This window comes from Herpailurus yagouaroundi, unplaced genomic scaffold (genome assembly GCF_014898765.1).
Source record: "Herpailurus yagouaroundi ecotype Mexico unplaced genomic scaffold, PumYag 29, whole genome shotgun sequence".
NCBI lineage: Eukaryota > Metazoa > Chordata > Mammalia > Carnivora > Felidae > Herpailurus > Herpailurus yagouaroundi.
The window spans coordinates 43,468,316-43,490,839 of NW_024412377.1; the positions used below are offsets into that span (position 1 = coordinate 43,468,316).

The following is a 22,524-nucleotide window of genomic DNA, read 5'->3' on the forward strand; positions in this document are numbered from 1 at the left end:
GCATGGAAAAGTCCCAGGCACAAGGGCAAGCAAGAACATTCAGGGAGGCGGCCCAGGTTCTTCAGCGCTCAGTGCAGACGCCCAAAGTTGCCAAGACCATGGGACCAAAGAAGGAGAGGAGGAGAAGGTGGGAGGGCACGGGTCGCGGCAGCAAGCCGAGGACCCTCTCCCCTGTTGCTGTTCCTGCACCTCTACCCTGTGCGGTGTTGAGGACAGGGCTGCAAACGAAAGATGAGGCACTGCCATCATGGGGGAAGGGATGTCTTGGGGGAAGGGACATCTAATGACGGACAGGAAGCTTGATCAAAATGTTCCCTTCAAGACAGGCTTGGTGAGGAGCAAGGCCAGTTTCCCATGTATGTCTTTGCACAAGGAGATAAACTCTTCCAGGGGACAGCGGCCAGTTTAGTTATCCCAGGAGGGTCCCTCAGGATCACAGCCACTAGAAGAGGGGGACATGATGGGGGGCCCTAGCACTGGTCACATTTAGAAGCAGGAGACAGTCCTTCAAATCACCCCAGGCCTGGTTTCCCACCATCGGTCATCCTCACGCCAACCTGAAGAATTCTGCATCTCTAGGTGCCATCTGTGTACCTGTCCCCTCTTCTTCACCTCACCCAGATGGCCTGTCACTCCTCGTGCAGACAGGTTCCTGGCCTCCAGCACCCATGGCCAAGGGGAAGGGAGAACAGAGAAGGGATTTTCCACCCTGAAATATTCAGCAGGTCCTGATGCCAGCTGGTGAGCAGCCTGGACCCTGGGGCTCTGAGGTCTCGGGACCCACCCCAACTGCTGCTAGAGTAGGAGCCTGAGGCCTCCCGGGAGCAGAGCTGATGTCACCCGGAGAGATGGCTGCCCGGCCAGGACTCCACCTCAGAGCAGCCTTGACCAGACCTGACCCAGGCCTCATCTCTGCAGCTGCTAGAGTTCCAGGTACCGGCACCTGCCCCTTTTGCCCTGCCCTCAGTGTTCTCATCCCCCATCATCGAGTTCAAACCCAGAACATCCCTGTGAAATGGATGCCACAGAGCCATGCATCTGGGCCCTTTCTGACACCACGCTATTTCTTCACATCTTTGGGCCTCAAGTTCACCACTTCTCGAAGGAAACACTGGGAGAATAGCACAATTAACACTGGGGTGATCTGGACCAGACAAAAGAGTGAGCGGCTGGTTCTGTGCACGTGTGCGCAGGGTTTCTCAGACCTTCTGGTACTGTCTTCGGCAACTTTCTCCCTCCCCAAACCCTTGCACCCCAAGCGTGCCAAATTACTGTTGCTGCTCTGCACACCCTACATCAACTTCTCTCTGGCCTTCTGTTGCACTGTTCCCTCCCTCTGGAGCACGTCAGCCCCCTTGCTCCTACCCAGTAGCTCTCTCCAGGCACCTTTCCCAGTTTCCCCAACCTGCGTGCCCACAGAGCTCCTTTATGCCTCCACTAGAGCATGCGTGCCATGAATGGGGGATAACAGCTCATCTCACGGGACGGGGGACCTCTAAGGCTCTGCCACCCATTGACTCTTGCTTGCAGACTGTCTACTGCCCCCTGGTCCATGGCAACAAGAAACCACAGGTCAGCCAGGCAGAAGCGTGGCCTGGCAGCACTGGAACAGGATTCCAGAGTTCCGTGCCCTAGGTCCTGGCCCCTCTGACCTCCCAGGATCTGCGCAGTCCACTTGGGTCATGCAGAACCCTGCAGTTTGAATGCCTCCCAAGAAACAGCTGTGGCATGACTACATATGGGAAATGGGGAACAGCAAGTTATGCCTTGGACCTCTGCCCATAACCACTAACACTTTCTCTTCCTGGTCAGAGAGACCACTTGTGTAAGTGCACTCCTCAGAGGCTGATAGGGAGGTCACAGCTAGGACTTTTTTGAGTATGGATCCTATATCACATGATACACTGTGCTCTTCAAAAATTGTGAAGATATCCTTAAGAATAGGTAGGTACCCTTAAGGCCCTTGTTCGCTGGGAGGCCCAGAGAGAGTCAGAACTCCCCCAAGATCACACAGCTCCTGTATTAGGTCTATGGCCAGCAGCTCTGTGACTGAAGTGAGGAGCAAAAGGGGCCACGTCAGGTGTCCCCTGTGGGTGTTTTTTAAATGTTTTCATTTATTTATTTTGAGAAAGAGCGCCCACGTGTGTGTTTGAGTGGGGCAGGGGCAGAGAGAGAGGGAGAGAGAGCATCCCAAGCAGGCTCCGCACTGTCAATGCAGAGCCGGACACAGGGCTCGAACTCACAAACTGTGAGATCATGACCTGAGCCAAAATCAAGAGTCAGATGCTTAACCTGCTGAGCCACCCAGGTGCCCCAGGTGCCCCCTTGGTTTTATTCTCCCTTCCTGGTCATCATCATTGCAGTGGCCCTATCTCCTTCTCTAGGGCTAGCCAACAAGGGTCACTCTCAGGTGAACCGTGGCACAGAATGACACGTAGCTCTGCCCAAGGATGGAACCCAATCCTGGCCACGCCCAGGAGTAAAAGCTCCACCACGCCTTAGCTTCTACTGCCCAGCAAAGTGGTCATGCAGCATGAGACATTGGGGTCTCCCAAGCCAGGATATCCCAGGTGCACATGACAAGGGACACTTCCATCTCCAGAGCAGAGAGAACCCTCTAATGCTTTTGCCTACCCGGTAGCCATCTCCCTGGGGAACCACTTAAGCCGTGTAGTTCAGGTAGGACCAACTCTACCATCTGAATCCAAGTTACCATTGGCCCAGCCAACCAGAGCCAAACCTAGGACTTTTCCTGGAATTACTGGGAATAAATTAGGCTGTTTCCTCCAGGCTGCCCAGGAAGCAAAATGGAAGCCTAGGACAGCTGGTGTCTAGAGCACCAAATCAGGGAAGAGCCGCCCAAGAATGACACCATGCAGAGGAACTCTAGTTCACAGAGGCAGAATCCTGACAATATCATTTGGGTCCCTGGAACCAGCCCAACCTGAAGCCCTGGGCTTTTCAGTCATATAAGCCAATATACATCTGATTAGGATGTTATATGCTGTCATTGGTCACTTGCAGTGAAAAAGGATGTGATTTGTAACAGGAGCAAGCAAAGCCTGAGAACCTCCCCTGCTCCTTTCTGGATGAAGGTACCAGGGATCTGCAGAGTGGGCCTCGTGACTCTAGAAGCCCAGGAAAGGCAGAGCACAGGCTTCAGGAGGGGAAAGGCTCCTTACCTGTGCTGGTTTGGCCATGGTATCAGGTTCTGCAGCAGATAACACTGTGGAGAAGAAAGAGACCCGTGAGATCTGGTCCCCTCCATTCTTTCCCCCAATTTCCTCACCCATCTTTCCTCCCAAGGGAAGGCAGGCTCCCCCTACTATTTTCCAGCTGCGTCCAGCCCTTTTGGTTAGATTACCCCCTGACCTGCTTCTGGGCCAGATGCCTTTTTCAGAAGACAATGAACAGACTAGCCTGTGTCCAGATACTCACACCTGGATGAGAAAGAGACTTGGAACCCAGAAGGAGACAGGGAGCGACCACAGACCCGCACGACTCCCCCAGGTGGTGCTGGGCACTTGCCCAGGTATCCCACTTAACCCTCACAGCGATCACTTCCCAGCACCAGATTCTCCCTTTCCACAGGGGAAGAAATGGAGGATGGGGGGAGTCAGGGAGGTTGCACCATTTACCCAAAGTCACACAGCTTAAAGATGAATGCAACAAAGTCCAGACTCCAGAGTCTATGCTATCTGCACCACGCATGTTCTATGTCTAAGTCACCAAGAATGGTTCCAGAGGCCAGGGCTTAACGTTCTACAGATGAGAGTGCTCAAAGGGCTCTGGGCCACCTGTTGCAAATATCTGAAGGGCTGTCATTCCTGTGGAAGTCAGTGAGCATTTCTTTAGCGTCTACTCTGATTAGGCACTGCTCTAGGCACTGATGACACAGCAATCCGTAAAAGATTTTTAAAGCCCTGCTTTTCTGTGGCTTACTCCATAATGGGGAAGAATAACATGCATATGGCAAAAAGTAAGAAGAAAAGATAATACTTGGTCAGGAGAGAGTGACACGGGGTACAAGCCTAGGCTGAGTGATCAGAGGATCGCAAGAACCATGACGATCCCTGGGGGCAGTGTGGTCAATGGACCCACTGTGGCTAATGTGGCAGCAGGGAGTGGAGGCAGGGGACCAGCACTGAGGACTTTTCGCTGATAGGACAAATGGGACACATGATCTGATCAAAGGGGGTGTAGGAGACAGCGTCTAGAGTGAAGAAACAAGGAACAAAAATGTCTTACCTAAAAAAGAAACGAAAAAGGGGCTGTAACTGGTTTGGAAATGGGAAGAACAGGGGCGGGGCAGGCTAATGGGCACTCTCAGCAGGAAGGCAGGGATGGAAGTGAAGCAATTTTCCGGGGCCAAGAGGAGAAGGAAGGGCTGGTCCGTTCCGTTTCAGTCAGGACCGTACGATTGGGTCTTTTTAAACCATGTCTGTGTATTACTTTTGAAGATTTTTTTTATAGTTATTTATTTTTGAGAAAGAGACAGAGGGTGAGCAGGGGAGAGGCAGAGAGAGAGAGAGAGGGAGTCAAAGAATCCGAAGCAGGCTCCAGGCTCTGAGCTGTCAGCACAGAGCCCGACACGGGGCTCGAACTCCTGAACCATGAGATCACGACGCGAGCTGAAGTCAGATGCTCAACCGACTGAGCCACCCAGGCGCCCCTGTGTGTTACTTTTTAAAAGTAAGAATAATAACCTCGATCAGCTCCTACAAGGAGCAGAACTGGAAGAGCGGAAACCAGGGTGGCATTTTAGCTCAGTGCTTTTCCGTTCTCCGTGTAGCCCACCACCACCACCAAAAGAAAAGAAAAACCCAAAAAACAACAACAACAAAAACTTAGGGGAAGTCAGCCCTTGACCTCAGTCCATAATCCTGCTCCCATCTTGGGGCACTAGAGACAGTGTGACACGGTAGAGAGAACACAGGTTTTGGAGTCAGGTGGACAGAACTGGATTGTCACTTATTAGCTACGTGCCCTTCAGCATATTGCTCATCTCTGAGTTCAAGGTCATCTCAAGTACAAAACTGGGGCTTTCCCTTTGCTCCCTTGCAGGACTGTTGGAGGAGGAGACATTTTAACTGAAGTCAAGGGCAGAGCACAGGAGGCCAGGTACTCACTGCACTGGTGGGAAGTTCTGACGGGGCTTTGTCGTGTTTGCCTGTGTCCCCAGTGCCTGATCATGAGTCCCCCACACTGCAGTCAGCAGACAGACAGGAGGAGGGGCTGGGAGTGAACAGCAGAGGATAGAGATCTGTCTGCAACCCCAGCAGAGCTTGAGGAAACCCTGCTGTTTCCCTGACAACCAGGGGCCCCTCTGTACAAACATGCAACTCTCACCAGGAAATGGAAACTCCCCCCCCCACCCAGGGGAGGGGGGCCCAAGTCTACCCCAGGGCCTGGCGGGAGAGCCAGCTCAGGGGTTTCCCAAACCTGGGGCATGGTGTGGGCTGGGGGTGAGGGATCCCCAAGGCCAGCATAGAAATGGACAGAAAGAGGCCTGGGAAGTCCGCTGAGGCAGGCAGGGCTAAGGCCTGTCACCTGCATCTCCAGTCTGGAAGCATTTTCCTTTGGCCTTGTTGCTGGAAACTTCAGCTGCTGGCTGTAGCCCAGGCCCATCTGGACGAGAGCCCTTTCCAAGGAGAGACGGCTTAGAGGAAGGGCCTCCAAGTCTTTGGGAAAATATCCTCAGCTCAGAGAGCAGTCTGTGTGTGCTTCATGTGAGTGCACGTCTTGTGTCTACACAAAAAGCAAACTTCTTCCAGAACTAGAGGTTGAGACGGCCATTTGTGGGGTGGGGAGGGGTTTGAATCTCCAACAGCCCCTCCTCTGTGGGCTTAGGGAAGCCCTGGTGCTAATCAGAGGCGCCATCTACCTTGGCTTTACAAGGGTCTCTGACCTCTCCCAGAGCAACCCAGACTGTACCTCTCAAATTGGTTGAATGAATGTGTTATATACAATATTTCAGAATCCCAGAGGGCTCTTAACCATCCACTACTTCAGGCTCCTCATTTTCTAGATGAGGTAAAGGCATTTCAGGGAGGGTAAGTAACTTGCCAAGGCCCAGACAATGGCCAATATCTGTGCCTCCAAGCCCCAGGTCATAAGCCCTTACACCACTGTGGACCCTGGCTGCAATGGGATATTAGGAGAGGCCCAAGAAAAAGACCTAGGTCTGATTCTCAATCTGTCTGTAACCTCAGACAAGCCAGGTTCCCGTTCTGGACCTCAGTTTCTTCATCTGTAAAATGGGGATGATATCACTCTCTCTTTGGGAAAATCCAGAGTGGATGAGAGAGGCTTTTATAGATTTCAACCATGAATTTTCATAACAAAATCTAGAATATTAGTCTCAGGGGCTTCTCTCCCAGGTCACAGGATTCTTCTCTATCCCTAAGCCTCCCCCCTACGTAATATGCTAGTCTTATCATCCTGGTTGAAATAGCTTCACAAGACTGGCAGGTATGGCCATTCTAGACCTGTGCTTCTCTCCTCCCAGGAACCCTGAACCTCTTCTGACCTGGATATGCAACAGGGCTCATGATGACTGATCACTCCAGAAATCCATTCAAGGGTAGGGGGCAGGGGGTGGGCACCTGGGTGGCTCAGTCAAACATCTGACTTTTGATTTGAGCTCAGGTCGTGATCTCACAGTTTGTGAGGTTGAGCCCTGTGTCAGGCTCTGTGCTGACTGCAGAGCTTGCTTGGGATTCTCTCCCTCCCTCTCTCTGCCCCTCCCCTGCTATGTGGGTGCATGCCTCTCTCTCTCTCAAAAAATAATTATTTTAATTATTATTTAATTATTAAATATTATCTGATAATTATGTGATTATAGAATATATAATATATTATATGAAATATATTAATAATAAATATTAATATTTATTAAATAATAATTATTATAAATAATAATAATTATTATTTTAGTAATTAATTTAATAATTATTATCCAAATAATTTTATTATCCAAATAATTAATCCAAATTAATTATCCAAATAATTAATCCAAATTAAATTATTAATCCAAATAATTTAATAATAATTAATTTAATAATTAATATATAAATATTTATTATAAATAATAAATATTATTAGTTATTATTTAATAATTAAATACTATTGAGAGACACAGAGCACAAGCTGGGGAGGGACAGAGAGAGGGAGACACAGAATCTGAAGCAGGCTCCAGGCTCTGGTCTGTGAGCACAGAGGCCAATGCTGGGCTTGAGCTCATAGACCATGAGATCATGACCTGAGCCAAAGTCGGACACTTAACCGACTGAGCCACCCAGGTATCCCCCCAATTTTTTTTTTTTTTTTAAATATTCAAGAGTCTTCCAGTGGCTTTTTGCTACTCTGGCTACCCCCCTGCCTTAGTCCTTTAGCCTGCAAGCAATCAAGTTTCCTTCCTTCCCCTTTGGGATCTCTAGACTGATTCAGGAGGAATGCTCTAGGGTAGAGAACACACCAGAGCTGGCAGGACTTATGGCTTACTGCTGCCCAAGCACAAGACCTGGGAAACCACAAGCTGGACAGGGGAAGGGTCTTGCCAAATCATGCAAGAGGCGTGGGCTTTCAGGTAGGACCTCGCTGGGAGTCACAGCTCCACCCCCAGTGTGTGATTTAGGTAAACTACCTTAACTGAATCTCAATTTCCATATCTGCAGAATGCATGTAAAACTTATCTCCAAGTACTGGTAAATAAATGAAATAGCAGATGAAGAGCCCTAAGCCAAGTGCCTATTACAGAATAAAGTCTCAATAAATGGTAGCTTTTATTATGATAAAACCAAACATTTACAGTGGAAGCAGAGTGGCATCGTAATCAAGAACGCAGGCTTTGCAGGCATGGCTTGAGTTCAAATCCAGACACATCAGGGGCACCTGGGTGGCTCAGTCGGCTAAGCGTCTGACTTCGGCTCAGGTCACGGGTTTGTGAGTGCAAACCCCGTGTTGGGCTCTGTGCTGACAGCTCAGAGCCTGGAGCCTGCTTTGGTTTCTACGTCTCCTTCTTTCTCTCTGCTCCTCTCTGGCTCACACTTTGCCTCTTTCTCTCAAAAATAAACATTAAAAAAATAAATAGATAAATAAATAAACCAACATTTATAAAGGGAAAAAAACTCCAGACATTCCAGAAAATTCCTAGCTCATGACCTAGGGCAAGTTCTGTCATTTCTCTCTGACTCAGTTTCTGCATCTGGGAAATGCTAATATCCTAAGGTTTTTGGTGAAAATTCTATAAACTAAGGTGGGTAAAATACTCAGCATGGCCAGGAACACATTAAATGTGTAGTAAGTGGTGGCTTCTGTTATCAAGGTCACCGTTGCAGAGCAGTGGTCTCCAAAGTGGGGTACACTACAAGCCATTGGGGTGCAGGACAAAAACATTACAACTTTCTCAATTATTTTTACCTTGTCCTTTTCTGTTGCATTTGTGCCAAATATATACAGTTATAAGACGTATGTTAGGGGTTCAGGCTGATAGATGTGCACAATCAGGAGTCTGGACTTCAAGGAATGAAGCAGATAGAGGGGACAGGAGATGTCAGACTGAACAGAAACACCAGCGTAAGAAAAAATCATTTCTGTTCTCCAAAGGTGTCTTGCCTACTTTGGAGGAAGACAGAGCGCTTTTAGGGAGGGTGGCAATGCTGAGCGTAGGGGGTAAAACCAGGTGTGTGGGGGGAAGTAAATGTGAGAATAATCAAAAAATAACTTGGGGGGCGCCTGGGTGGCTCAGTCAGTTGAGCCTCTGACTTCAGCTCAGGTCATGATCTCGCGGTCTGTGAGTTCGAGCCCCGCGTCGGGCTCTGGGCTGACAGCTCAGAGCCTGGAGCCTGCTTCACATTCTGGGTCTCCCTCTCTCTCTCTCCCCTCTCCCACTCATGCTGTCTCTGTCTCTCAAAAATAAATAAACATTAAAAATATTAAAAAAAAAATAACTTGGAAGGTCACACAAACACTCAGCCAGACCTCTGTGCCCCTAAGGCCTGGGGACTCTAACTTGGGCCAGGTCACTCCTTGCCCACTTGTCCCCAGGGACCCCTTTCAATGCAGGCCATCTTAGCTCAGCATCCAAGGATCACAACATCCTTCCTGATTTGTCTTCCCCTCTCTTTCCTTCACCCACCACCACACTCCTTCCCCACTAAGCCCACACAACCCCTTCTACCAGCATTTTCTATCCAGGCTTCTAGCATCAAAACCAGTGCTTTTCAATTCTGGCTTCATTAATGCCACCTGGGGACTTTTTCCAATTTACCAAAGCGTAAGGTCAATGCCCAGAGATTCTGACTCATTGGTTTCTGGGGTGAGGCGTAGGCTTTGGTAATTTTTAAAAACTTTTCTAGGTGATTCTTCCAACTCTTCCAGGAAGCCAGGAGGGATTTCTCTTGCCTCTGAACCCCCCATAGTACTCAGAATTCGCCTATATTAGACTGGCTTGGGTCAACCATTAGGATTTACCACTCCTCAAATAGAGAGAGGTTGCTTTCCTCCAAGGTATTCTAGGAAAAATATCTACCTCAAACCCTCCGGGTTATCTGATTCCTGTCTGTCTTTGAGTTATTTTACAGCTCAGTAATTTGTAAGTAAATGGTGGTAACATAAAATAATTCTTATAGACACCCTCATACTATTCTATCTGATAAAGGTCCAATTAATTCCCCTCTCCTTCTGCCGGAAAAACCAGTTTGCCTCCATTTGAAAATTCCTTTTAAAAAAAGTGTCTACTGATTCTCTTTCGAGCTGGTTTTAACATCTGCCTGTCCAGTCATTAGTAAGTTAGTAGAATAAAATCTTGGCACATGGCCATTTTTGTATCTTTTGAATCATGATTTTACTGTTTCTTAAAAATGACTGTTCCTGCTTCTTTGCTGTACCCCTTAGCATAGGGTATGACTCATAAGGATTGTTGGGTGAAATACATTGAGCTGTTTTAATACTTTCTTAGTGACCCCGTTGTAGGGAAAAAAATCATACAGTAAGAGGACATCCAGGCTAGTGCTTAATTCCTCAAACTGTGCTTAATTCCTCATTATATAGCCAGGAGAGGAAATAACTTGAGGGGTTAAGTATTATGTGCCCAATGTCACTAAGAAAACTAGTGATGAAGCAGGGGCTCATTTTTCAAAAAATATTTACTGAGCTTGTCCATTGGCTGGAGATGGGGGTAGAATAAAAACTGAGACCGATGTGTCTCCCACCCACACAAAGCTGGCAATCTAGTGCAGTAATCCTCAATTGTTTTGATCTCATATACCACCAGTAACAAACAACAAAAAAAAAATTGAGCATTCATCACGATAAAAATATATTTTGTAAGCATGAGATTAAAGGCATATGTAAGAAGAGGCCTGTCTCTTCCTGTACCCCAGAAAATCATCTTCGCGCCCCCCAGGATGTGTGCACCCGACTTCAGAGGCCCCTGGCCTATAAAATCGATATCCTTCCCTTCCCCTTTTCCTGATGGCTCCTCCCCCAGCCTGCAGGAAGACACCAGGATCAGCCCCACAGTCCTCGGGGAGCAAGCCTTTGATGAAGCCAGGGGAAATGCCATTCCTGGCCTTGTGCCTGGGCACACCCCCCCAGGTGGAGGCACTCGGGTTTCTTAGAGAGCAGTCTCTCCCTCTCCTGACCCAGAACCCTTGATCTCAGGGTTGGACAAGTCCCCAGGAGATCCTCGGGCTGCCCCAGGTTTAGAATTGGATGGGCCTGGGTTTGAACCCCAGTTCAGGTTACTTTTGTGAGAGACAGCAATGTGTAGTGTCTAATGGGACAGACGCTGGAGCCCCACTGCCTGACAGTGAAGCCTGACCTGCACTTTGGGAGCTGTTTGGCCTTGGGCAAGTACTTAGCCTCGTATGCAAAACAGGATAAAAAGGGTGCCCAGCTCAGAGGAGTGCTGGCGAGGACATAAAGAAGACAGACACATCTAAAGCCTCGAAGTGGCCCTGCCACACAGGAAACACAACGTTAGCCGTTAGTATTATTTCTTCCCTAAATTTCTAAGGGCTGACTTCCCACGTCTGCAAAATAGGCATGGTAACAGCATGTAATATATCAGGGCTTCGGCCAGAGCCTGACAAGTTGGAAGGGTTCAATAAACAATGCGGGTTACGATTTTATTATTATTTCAGAAGCACCAGGACACCCATTTTACAGATGATGAACCTGAGGCTCAGGTCACCTGCCTTCTCAAGCACCACACCCTTCTGAGATGACAACGGTAGCACTTGCTTCTCTGGGCACAGCACTCTGCAGTTTACAAGGCGAGGCTCTCACAGCTGCTGTCTTATAATCTCAGGAGGGTATCAACCTCCTCCTCATTTTACAGGAGGGCGAATCTGAAGCTCAAAGAACCCAAAGACAGTCATTTCTCCCTAGCCAGTCTCTGTGGGAGCTTCTCAATCCCAGGAGGAAAGGAAATGCAGTGGCTGGATGCCTAGCCAAGTAGTTTATAAGCATAACAGTCCCCGCTCCCAAAGACTCCGTCTCCTCCATTGTGGAGGTGCAGGGAGGGCAGGTGTGAGGACAAGACACCGACTTGCATGCTCAGAAATCAGGGTACAGACCACATCCTGCACTTTGTCCCCACCCAGGAAGTATCTTGGAGAAGCTGGGTGGGGTGAGGCTAAGTGATACCACTGGGCCTCCCCAGAAAATCCTAGAATAATACAACATGAGGAGTCATGCAGCCTGCACCCATTCTACCAGCTGGATGCCCTGGACACATCTCTTACCCCTCTACAGAGGAAGGAACTAACGCCCAGAAGGGTAGATGTGCCCAGGGCCCCAGCTACTCAGAGGCTGGGGCCGAGGCTGGAGCCTGGTGGCCCAAGGCTCCTGCTGGGTGCTGCACTGCAGATGCTCCAGAGGCTGGCAGCTTCCCAACACTGCAGAACTCCCCCGCCCTGTCCCAGGGGTCAGCTCCAATAGGCAAGGTTCCGCACTTCCAAAGGACAGCCCCCCTCCTTTGCACACTGGTGTCCACACTCTGCCCCAGCAAGAGCTATGGCCCTTACTCAGAAACCGCAAATATTTTCTGAATCTGAGCAGCCAGTGCCTTGGGAACAAAGGGTGGAAGACAAGGAAAGATGGATGAGTGACTGTCACAGCTGCAGAGGGGGATGCAGGCCTGTGCCTCCCTCCCTGGCCCCACCCAACTCCCAGAATCCTAAGTCCTAGAACAGTTGAATCCTAGAACACCAGCACTGGAAGCGACAGCCAGTTGAGCAGCCTTTGCTACGGATGGTTAACTAAGCCCCAGAGAGGGAAGGGACTTGCCCAAGGACCCCTCCAGCACCTGGAACTGTAACCCTGCTTTCCATGACTCCCAGGCCAGTGCCCTCTGCATGGCACAGGCCTGCCAGCTGGAAGGGCAAGGTCTGCGGGAGCTGCAGCTGGATGGATCATTCACCTGGAGGGCCAAGCAGGACAGGATATCCCTCCTGGGTCAGTGGGCTAGCAACTTAAGGTGTGCTTTGGGTGGGGCGGGGGAAGTGAGGGAAAAGAGCAGAAGGAGGAAACCAGAGTCCTTTCACCAACCCGGGAGCCATATGGCCAAATTTGGAATTGTCAGGAAGACCCAAGGGGGTTTAGAGAAAAGGAAGGGAGGGAGGAAGCAAAGGCTGGATTCTCTTAGCAAAAGCCCCCACCCCCACCCCTTCCCCTTCCAGGGCTTACAAGGGTCGCCCAGGCTTCCCAAGCCTGTAATCAAGACTTCCCAAACTTGCAATCATTCCTTGCAGCTGACAAATAAATCAATTTTAACGATAGCCATCATTTCCACCAAGAGGGTCTGAGTTTATCAGCTCTGGACTTGGAAAAGGAACTTGAGGCTCAGAGAGGGAAAGCTACGTTTTCAAGGTCACACTGAAAGTTGATGGTGAAGCTGGGATTGGATTCAGGGTATTTCAGTCCCATGCGGGTATTTTGGGAGTTATCTGAAGCCCCAAGAGCTTTGGTTAGGCCTAAAATGGGCTTCCGGAGAGCAGAAAGAAGGGTGGGGCCTCTGTCCTTCGAGCCCAGCTCCAAGTCTCCTTTAGGCCAGCGGTGATCCAAAGGGGACGGGCGGGTCCCTGGGGTGTGAACGAGCCAGTCCCCCACATCGGTCTGCACACAGAGCCTTCTTTCCGACAACACCCACAAACCGCTGCACCAGCGGCTGTACGATATGACTGACTCTTCCTGCAGCCTCAGTCCCCGTTTGGCCTCAGCCACACCCTTCCCTGCGGGTCCTTAGACCCCCGTCCAGCTGTCCCCAACCCTAGATCTTCTAAGTCTCTCCAGCCCCCGCCCCCTCTCAAAGCGCGGCCAGCACCCGGCTCTGCGTCTGCCGGGTTGCCCCCAGCCTCTGGACCACACCCGCTGCAGGTCCGTCCGCCAGCCCCTCTCCTCCCCTCCTTTCCCCTCCTGCTCTCCCCTCCCCCAGCCAGAGCGCCTTCGCCTCTGCTTCTACGCTCGAGGCTCTAAATTTGCTCCACTGCGTTCCCCCAGGCACGTTCAGCCCGCGACCCTCCCGGGTTACCGCGCCCTCGCGTTCCCGCCCCGCCGCCGCTTCCCACCTGCCCGCGCCCTCCACCTGCCCGCACCCCTCCCAGGAGCCTCGCGGGAGGCACAGGTCAGCAATGACTGGGCGTTTATTGCTCGTCCCCGCGTCCCTGCAGCCCCCAGGAAGGGGAATCCCTCGAAACGATCCCCTCTCCGGCCTCAACCCACTCACCGCGCGGCGGAGGCTTCCTGTAGCGGACTGGGAGACGGACGCGCGGACGCGACGCGGAGCTCGCAGGGTGGGAGCCCGTTAGCCGAGCAGGAGCAGCAGCGCGGGGCGGGCCGGGAGGACAGCGGGCGGCTGCTCCCCCGCAGGACACGTGGCGCGCGAAGGCCAATCGGGCTCGCCCCGCCTCCTCTCCCCCAGCCCCACCCCCCAAGTTCATTCGCTCCTGGAATCTTAGAATGTCACCAGCCCCGAGCGGCCCAGCCCCACAGCCCGGAGAACCTACGTCAGTGCTCAGACCCCCGCAAAGACCTAGAGAAAGTAGGGGGATTTGGCCAAGGCCACTCAAGGCCAGAAGTCAGGGCTTCTGATTCCCTGAGCTGGACATTTCTCCCCCAAATTCCTACTACTTGCCAAAACTTTGCTGAGAAACCGAACATTGAGACTTGACAAAATTGAGGCCATGTACTTTATCTGCCTGGTCAGATTACATTCCTCAGTAGCCCCATCATACCCGTGACATTACTTACCCACTTTTCGGAGGAGAGCCTAGAGACGTCCAGGTCTTTGACCCACGTGGCACAGCCGGTAAGTTGTGGAGCTGGGATTTGAACCTGGCCAGAGACTCCAGAGGGACACTTATTAGAGCTTGACTCTGGGGAGTGCATAGTTCACAGGAAAGGCAAAAAGACCAGCTGTTAAAAGCCAGGGCTGTGTGGAAAATTCTAGAACATAAAAAACAATAAACTGTTTGAGAATACAGAGGAAATTGAGAATGTTGTTCCCCCAGGATATTTGTAAAGACTTCCTGGAGGAGGTGGTCCTACAATAAAGTTCAGTAGTGTCTCCCATCCCCCACACATCTGCCTCGGTGGGGCGCCTGGGTAGCTCAGTCAGTTATGCGTCAGACTTCAGCTCAGGTCATGATCCCACAGTTCGTGGGTTCGAGCCCCATGTTGACAGCTCAGAGTCTGGAGCCTGCTTCGGATTCTGTGTCTCCCTCTCTCTCTGCCCCTCTCCTGCTCACACTCTGTCTCTCTCTCAAAAATACATGAACATTAAAAAATATTTTTTAAAAAGAAAAAAAAGTTCTGCTTGGGTGAAAAGATGGACAGATGGCAACCCTGGGCTCCCCACTCACCTGCTGAGTTTGCATGGACAAGACATGTAACTGGTTTAAAAATCAATTTGTTCATCCAAAAGATAGGGATGACCAAAAGCTTTTTCCAATGGTTGTCCTCAATCTGTCACCAGTTCAGAGTCCTCTAAGAATTCTGCAAGGAGACCTGGGTGGAAAGTATGTCCTTCCATCTATTTGTAGGCGCCAAGGGCAGGCTGCTCCAAGATGGGTGACTGTGGCATAAAGATTATTTTGAGTTAAAAGCAATCCATACCCAGCAGATTCAAGGAAAGCTCTCCACCTCCCCCTCAACTGCCTAAATTTACACTGGAAAGAGCCTGTACCAAGAAGAGAGCTTTTAACAAGACATTCCAATTAGCCTAAGAAACTTATCTTCATAACAGGCTCATATAAGTGTTGCATAGCTTCAGTGCCTTTGGGATTTCCATGTTTATGTGGATTCCTTATGTATGAAACTAAATTTGATTTTTTCCCGTTAATCTGTCTCATGTCAATTTGATTCTTAGTCTAGCCAGAAGGATCTTGAAGGGCAGAGGATGTTTTTCCTCCCCAACATATTCGTTCCCCCAACAACATTTATTGAGTACCTGCTGCATGCCAGGTACTGAGCTGGGAGATGGAAGTGAGCAAATAGGAAGTGGGGGCCCTGAGCTGCCCTCATGGAGCGTTCACTCTCACAGAAGACAAACAGGTCATTGTTACAAAGAAGTTTGGACACTTGTGATCTGTAAACTATAAAATACAATGCTGGCCCACAGCAAATGGACCCAACCTAGGCACCCAGGTGAGAGTGATGTTGACCAGAAAGATGAATAGAATCCAGTGGGGGACTAAGAAGAAATTAAAATAATTACCTTATAATGAGATCTGTTAAAAATAAAACCACAGGCCCAACATGGTGTCATTGAGGCTAAATTCACAAACCATGACTTGGGGATTAATACCTAATCCGTTTCAACCTCCCCCAGAAATGTAGGCTTTACCGGTCGGTCAGTCAGGAATTTTTCAATCAGTGCCAATGAATCTGCCACGGAGACCCCCCAAAGAAAGATGAGATGATCTACAGGATAGGACCCCTTGCTTTTCTCCCTAAGGAAAAGCCACCTCGCCTGGAACACCCCTTTTCTTTTGCTAATAACTTTCTTGCTCACCCTCCTTCTATAAAAACCTTCCATTTTGTACAACTCTTCCAGGCTCCCCTCTGCCTCCTACGTGGGACATTGCCCAGTTCATGAGTTATTTAATGAAACCAACTGGATCTTCAAATATACCTGGATGGATTTTGTTTTTGTTTTAACAGATCTTCTAGTAGATGAGGCAATACCTTCTTAGACAGATTATAAAGGGGCTGGCCCCAGGGTGGAGGTTGGGGTTCCTCAAGCATCATAAATAGTAGCTGCTGTTCACTGAGCATTTTCGGTGAGCCAGGCAGTGTTGTAAGAGCTTTACTTGTGATGTTACATTTCATCTCCCCAAATTCATTAGAAAATCCTCATTCAGCACCTGCTATGGGCCAAGTACTATTTTCAGAGCTTTATCAGCAAACAAAATGAAGATCTCTGCCCTCCTGGCCTCTGCATTCCAGCAGAGGAGAGACAGATACGCGATAAGCAGACATGACAGTATCTTAGCGGGTGACAAGTGCTGTGGACAAAAAGAAGGAAAAGCAGGTGAAGGTTCCCAGGATAACAGGAAGTTGCAGTATTCTGTAGGGTATTCGGCAGGGGCCAAACAGCGTGAACGACAGCGTGAACGACAGCGTGGAAGAGGTAAGGAAGGTAGCCAAGCTGTAGGAAGAGTGTCTTCGGGAAGAGGAAACAGCTGGAGCAAGTGCTTGGAGGCAACAGTAGGCCTGGAATGTTCCAAGGAACAGCAAGGAGGCCAGTGTGGCTGGAGTGGAGGGAGGGGGAGGGGGAGTATCAGGAGAGCAGAGATAAAGAGGGACCCAATGAAATGGGGGTGAGGTGGGGGCTTGTGGGCCCTTGTGAGGACTTCGCCTTTTACTCTGAGGCATTTGGGGAGCTGTTGCAGGGTGTGGAACAGAGGAGGGACAGGACGTTTATTTTCTTCTTTCTTCGGAGGTAAAATTCACATAACATAAAATCAGCCATTTTAAAGGGAACCATTTAGTGACATTTAGTACCTTCACATTGTTGTGCAATCACCCGCTCTGCGTAGTTTCAAGCCGGTTTCATCCCCTTAAAAGAAAACCCGTACCTGTTAAACAATCTCCAGTGTCCCCTCCCCCAACCCTTGGAAACCACCAGTTTGCTTTCTGCCTCTATGGATTTGCCTATTCTGAGTGGGTCATATAAACGGAATGGTATTATGTGTGGCCTTTAGTGTCTGGCTTCTTTCACTTAGCATAATCGTATTAGGGTTCTCCAGAGAAACAGAACCAACAGGGTATCTAGAAATATATATATATAGGAGGAGGTTTATTATAGGAATTGGCTCAGGCAGTTGTGGAAACTGACAAGTCCCATAAACTGCCGGCTGCAAACTGGAGAACCAGAAAAGCCAGTGGTGTGATTTAGTTAGAGCCTGCAGGCCTGAGAATGGGGGTGGGGTGGAGGGGTGGTCTGAGGGCAGGAAAAGATAGACGTCCCAACCCAAGAAGAGAGCTGCGGGGCGCCTGGGTGGCTCAGTTGGTTCGGCATCCAACTCCTGATTTGGGCTCTGGTCGTCCTCTCCCGGTTCCTGAGTTCGAGCCCTGCATCAGGCTCTGCGCAAAGTACACAGAGCCTGCTTGGGGTGCTCTCTGCCCCTCCTCTGCTCTCTCTCTCTCTCTCTCTCTCTCCCCAAAATAAATAAACTTAAGAGAGAGAGAGAGCTGCATTTGCCTTTTCTTTGCCATTTGTCATTTGTTCCATTCGGCCCTCGATGGACTGCATGATGCCCGACCAGACCACATTGGTGAGGGCAGTTTCTTACTCAGTATACTGCACCAAATGCTAATCTCTCAGTGACTCATTTGCTAACCATCACAGACACACCCAGAAGTGATGTTTTATCAGCTCTCCGGGCATCCCTTAGCCCAGTCAAGTTGACATGTAAAACTAACCATCACAATAATGGCCTCGAGGTTCCTAAATGCTGCAACATGTAGCCCCACTTCATTCTTTTTATGGCTGAATAGTATTTTATTGTGTGGATATGTCACACTTTGCTTATCCTTTCATCAGCTGATGGGCATTTAGCTTTTTTCCTCTTTTCGGCCATTGTGAGTAGTGCTGCTATAAACATTTGTGTACCAACCCTTGTTTGAGTACTTGTTTTTAGTCCTCTTATGTATTTACTAAGAGTGGAATTGCTAGCCCGTATGGTAATTCTGTATTTAACTGTTTGAGGAACTGCTGAGCTGTTTCCACAGAAGCTGCACCGCTTTATATCCCCACCAGCAATGCACAAGCGTTCTCCATGTCCTTGACAACCCTCGTTATTTTCTGGTTTTTATTTTTTGTTTAATGCCGTCCTAGTCAGTGTGAAATGGTATCTTGTGGTTTTATTTTCTCTTTTTGTAGCTGAAGTGTAGCTGAGTTGTTTTTTTCCTTCTTTTTCTGGTATCTCATGATTTTGATTTGCATTTCTCTAATGACTAATGATGCTGAACATCTTTTCATGTGCTGATTGGCCATTTGTACACACATCCTCTTTGAGGAAATGTCTATTCATGTCCTTCATCCATTTTAATTTTTTTTCCTTTGCCTGTCTTTAAATTGGGTTGTCTTTTTGCTGGTCAGTTTTAAGAGCTCTTTATATATTCTGGAGTTGATATATTTCTGTGTCAAGAATACTGAATACTAATGGGGGGCAAGAGTAGGCACTGGGGATCTGTTAGGAGGCTTTTGTAGTAATCTGAGTGAGAGATGCTGGTGGCTCAGCCAAAATGGCATAGAGTTGGTGAGAAGTGGTTAGAGACTGGATATATTTCAAGGTGGAGTTAACATGATTTCCTGAAGGATTGGATATAAGGTGACAGAAAAAAAGAGTCAGGAATGATTTCAAGGATCTTGGCCTGAGCCACTGGAAGGATGGAGTTACTCTGAACTCTGATGAACAAAATTGCAGGAGGAGAAATTTGGAGAGTGAAAGTGGGAAAAAAGATCGACTTCAAGTCTGTGACCAGTTTGGTAAGATTTCTATTAGACATCCAAGAGGCGATGTCTAAGAGCCATTTGGATAGACAAATCTGGCATTCAAGAAAGAGGTCAGGCTGGGGATACAAATTTGAAAGTTACAGGTATATAAATACTGTTCAAGGCCAGAGAAAGCAATGAGCTCATCAAAGGGGAAGAGAACCAAGGGTCACTCCTACACTAAGAATCAGAAAGAGGAGAAGGACCCAGCAAAGGCACCTGGGAAAGAGCTCACAGTGAGGTGCAAGGAAACCCAAGGGAGTGTGGTGTTTTGGAAACCAAGTGAATGAAAGGGCTTCAAGGAGGAGGGAGTGGTCAGTTGTGCCAAAGGCTACTCTTAGGTCTAGTAGGACAAGACCCAAGAATCCATCACTGTATTTAGTATTATGAAGGTCAACTTTTCCCGTGGAGAGCAGATTCCGTAGAGTGTTGGGGACAAGGGCCTTAGAGGAACAGGCTTAGCGTAACAAGTACAAACTACTTATTCCAGGAGTTTTGTCACAAAGGCCAGCAAAGGAAATGGGGCATCCCTGGTGGGGGATGAGGATCAAAAGGAGAGTTTTGGATTGTTTTTTGTTTAGGGTTGGTGAAATCACAGCATATTTGTGAGCTGATGGGAATGACCAGATAGAGGGTGAAGAAATGGAAGAGAGAGGGGAGTGATATTTGGAGCGAGAATAGTATCTAGTATACAGGTGGAGGGGCTCTTTAGTATCCTTAATTTGGGGTAAAGATTACTGAAGTTCAGAGAAAATACAGCATTTGCCCAAAGTCAGCACAGATGACTGAGGCAGGATTGAAAGGCTGGTCCCCTTGACTGCCTGGGCCCAGGGCCTTATTCCATGAGCTGCAGAAACAAGGCTAATATACTGCTCATTTTCTTTGACGGGTCATCTTATTTCTAGGAATCAGTCCTAAGAAAAATAATTTGAATTACAGAGAAAGCTTTTTAGGTCCCACACCATATTTTTTAAACACAGAAAGGAAACAACATAAACATCCAGGGGCTGTGGAGGAAGCAAGTAAGCATATGTCACATACTGTCACTGACTGGTGGGAACAAAGCCTGGAAGGAGGCAAATATGGGAAGGAAACACACTGACATGACTTCATCTTTTTGGTTCTGTTCCAAGCCCCTTCCTACATGGAGTGGCCCTTCCAAAATGTTTGTGACAGAGAAAGACAGTGTGGTCTGGAGATGTGGGCAGAACAATGCACTGGGATTTCAGACCATCTTCCCCCTCTCTCTGGGCGGTAGTTTCTCTGATTTCAGGAGAAAAGTTCAAAATCTCTGGGCGGCCCTCTGGAGAGCTGCAAGTGGGTAGATACTGCCACCTGCTGGCAGGTCCCAGTTCTGCCGGCCTCCATCAGGAGAGTGTGCCCAAAGATGGGTCTCACTTTTAAGTTTAGTTAAAGGAAGGAGTCCCGGGGCAGGGGGACTGTTCATATGAACACCAGAAAAACCCTCTTCCCCTACGAGAAAGGCCTATATCAGTGTCCGGTATTCCCCCGAAAGACGGGGATTGCCCCTCTGTGTGGGGAAGAACACAAGGACTTTCTAACCACTTGGCACAAAACAGATAATTTTTGGCTATAGGTCTCAGGGATGCGAGGACACTTAGTTTGGGACAGAGGTCACTTAGCGGGTGGAGAGATAGAGAAATAGAGTGCAAACAAAAAATAGGCTTAAAAGTCACAGAATCACTTTTCTCATGATTTTTATTGTTTCTCCTGGAAAAATATTAGGCGTTCATTATAGATAGTTCATCAAAAGATAGATAGTTCATCAAAAGATGAAAATAATTTAAAGCCATAATCCTATAATCCAAAGACAGCCTACATTAACACTATGATTAATATCATTCTTTTATTACATAACATCAACAGCAATAATAATAATGATAGCAATATTTATGGATCACTTATGTGCCACTCATGTATATTTTCATTTGTAAAAACCTGGAACTTACTGTGAATATTATTTTATCTCTGATATACCTTAATTTGTTATGAACAATATTTTATGTGATTAAATATTCTTCAAAACATTTAAAGTAACTATATCAAATTCCATTATATGGTAATAGTATAAGTTATTTATCTAATCGCCTGTTGTCAGACATTTAGGTTGATTCTGAATTTTTCAGCATGGCTCCGAGATTGTTTCCTAAAACTTGAATTCCAGATAAAAGAGTAATGAATATTTTTTGAGGCTCCTCATCTTTCCAAATTGCCCTCCATTGAGGGAGATCCAACCACGCTCTCACTCACAAGGTAGAAGAGACACCATTGAACCTTAGGATCCTTACATTTATTTCATAAGTCACAAAGCATGTTTGCATGCATTATCTCTCCACCGTTGAGGGTAGGCAGGGCAGGCCCTAGAAGCTCATCTAAGAGGCGTGGAACCTGGGACCTAGGGAGGCTCCATCACTTAGCTGCCAAAACATAGCTATTTAGTGCCTGACCTCAGACGGGAACTAAGTTTCCCGATGTCATACTGTCGCTTGGATCCCATAAACAAACTCACTTCTTTTAGGCTTAACAGCACATTTAGGTCTTCAGAAGGCTTCTTTGACATGAGAGTGTATTACAGATCTTCCAGGAAGTTGATCACCCCACAGCAAACTCAAGCCAAGAGAGTACTTTTACTCCTAAGGGCAAAGTTACAGGAAAGCTGGGGTCACTGGGAAGAGGCTTGAAAACAGCTGTAATTAGAAAAAAAGCTGTGTAGTACTGTGCTGTTTTACCGCACGGGTTCTGTTTCTACCGCATTCTAGCTGAGTGACCATTAACCATTTTTATTCCCCCTGAGATTCTGTTTTCTTAATTATAATATGTGGGTACTATAAAATATATACTTCACAAGTTTGGTGTTGGATATAAATCACTTAGCAGCAATTAGCACATAGTAATGAGACAGTAAATGTAAACATTGTTGCTATTATTATTATTATTATTATTATTTACTAAATGTATGGAGTCCTAATCTATTAATAATAAGAAGTGAGTGTTCTGGCTGGCTTCTATGACTGCACTCTTTAGTTTTGTTCTGTTACTAGCTGTACAATAGGAGAGAGAAGGTGATGCAAGTAAATTATCTCTTAAGATTCCCTTTGTTCTTGGGGCGCCTGGGTGGCTCCATCGGATAAGCGTGTGACTTCAGCTCAGGTCATGATCTCACGGTTCGTGGGTTTGAGCCCCGTGTTGGGCTCTGTGCTGACAGCTCAGAGCCTGGATCCTGCTTCTGATTCTGTGTCTCCCTCCCTCTCTCTCTCTGCCTCTCTCCTGCTCATACTCTCTCTTTCTCTCTCAAAAAGAAATAAACATTTAAAAAAAATTGCAAAAAAAAAAGATTCCCTTTGTTCTTCTATGTGAAGATTCTGAGTCTTTAACATTGAATTCTAAGGTTCCATTTACTGTTGAAGAATCTGTAAGTATTTGTTTCAGGATTCTGTGAAGTTAAGATTCTGTGACTCTGAGATTCTCTTTCTAGGATTCCAAGATCCCGTGACTCA

At 48.0% G+C, this 22,524-nt stretch overlaps 1 protein-coding gene across 1 annotated transcript in view; it reads right to left on the reverse strand.

Moving 5' to 3' along the window:
• ANXA6 (annexin A6) overlaps positions 1–13,861 on the reverse strand; it is a 49,160-nt gene extending 35,299 nt beyond the window's left edge. Inside the window, exons 1-2 of the mRNA XM_040498039.1 lie at positions 13,733–13,861; positions 3,183–3,226 (exon numbers count right to left, since the gene is read on the reverse strand). Of these exons, the coding sequence (XP_040353973.1) occupies positions 3,183–3,200 (18 nt within the window). The 5' untranslated portion in view covers positions 3,201–3,226; positions 13,733–13,861. The remainder of the gene's footprint in view (positions 1–3,182; positions 3,227–13,732) is intronic.
• Positions 13,862–22,524: the final 8,663 nt, after the last annotated feature.